Here is a 1,011-nt window from a genome sequence, read left to right on the forward strand (position 1 = left end):
ATATATATATACTTTATCTTCTTATTTTTTCAACTTTTTTTTTTTTTTTTTTTTCTTTTTTTAAGAATTAAATATATATATCATTGAACACTTAAATATAAACAAAAAAATAAAATAAAATAAAATAAAATAAAATGTATACATATATGTATATATATGTATATTTGGATGGGCGAAAAAAACAATATATAATATATATAATTGTATATACGAACATATAAAATTATTTTATGTGGGTAATACGCCTTATATATTATTCTTGTTTTTATAAGTGCTTATAATAAGATCTTATATGTATTAATATATATATATATATATATATATATATATATATATTATATATAAGATGTCATACTATATTTAAACAGTCGTGGGTACTGCTGTAGATTTTGATGAAGATGATTTACTATCTCTATCATCCGATTTGTGTAATTTTTCTTCAGATTTATCAGCTTTGGATTCTTTGTTATTTTTTCCTGCATCTACTTTTTTGCTTTCTTCTTTTTCGTCACCTGATACTTCTGGTTTTTTATTAGATTTACTAAGATAACCAAAACCTAAAGCACTACCTAAGAGTAAAGCAAGACCAGTAACAACAGTAGATATCATTATTATTTTTTGTTGTTGTTTTTTCTTTTGCATCTCGTCAATTTTACTCATGCCTATGTTATCAACATTAACATTTTTCCCTAGTACGTTCATAAATCCTGGAACGAAGACGTTCATGCTGATGAGGAGGGCAAAAACGTAAAATAAGTTGCTCAATTTCATTTTTGGCTTGGGTGAGAAAAAATAAAATAAAGGAAAAATATTAAGTTTTAAGAAAATATTAATATTTATTTTTAAAATAAATAATAATAAGAAGAAAAAAAAAAAAAAATTTAAATAAAAGTTTTTTTTAAGAATTGCAATAAAAAAAAAATTTTTTGTTAATTTTTTTAAGGAATACTTTAAAAAAAAAAAAAAAAAATATTTTGTAATAAAAATAAAATTTTAATTAATTTTTTTTTT

At 20.2% G+C, this 1,011-nt stretch overlaps 1 protein-coding gene across 1 annotated transcript; it reads right to left on the reverse strand.

Moving 5' to 3' along the window:
- Positions 1–360: 360 nt before the first annotated feature.
- On the reverse strand, positions 361–771 carry PRSY57_0420900 (early transcribed membrane protein 4; the record flags this gene model as incomplete). The annotated part of the gene is made up of 1 exon (XM_012906062.2): positions 361–771. The coding sequence occupies one exon, from the start codon at positions 769–771 to the stop codon at positions 361–363; it is 411 nt and encodes a 136-aa protein (XP_012761516.2).
- Positions 772–1,011: the final 240 nt, after the last annotated feature.

This window comes from Plasmodium reichenowi, chromosome 4 (assembly GCF_001601855.1).
Source record: "Plasmodium reichenowi strain SY57 chromosome 4, whole genome shotgun sequence".
Taxonomy (NCBI): domain Eukaryota; phylum Apicomplexa; class Aconoidasida; order Haemosporida; family Plasmodiidae; genus Plasmodium; species Plasmodium reichenowi.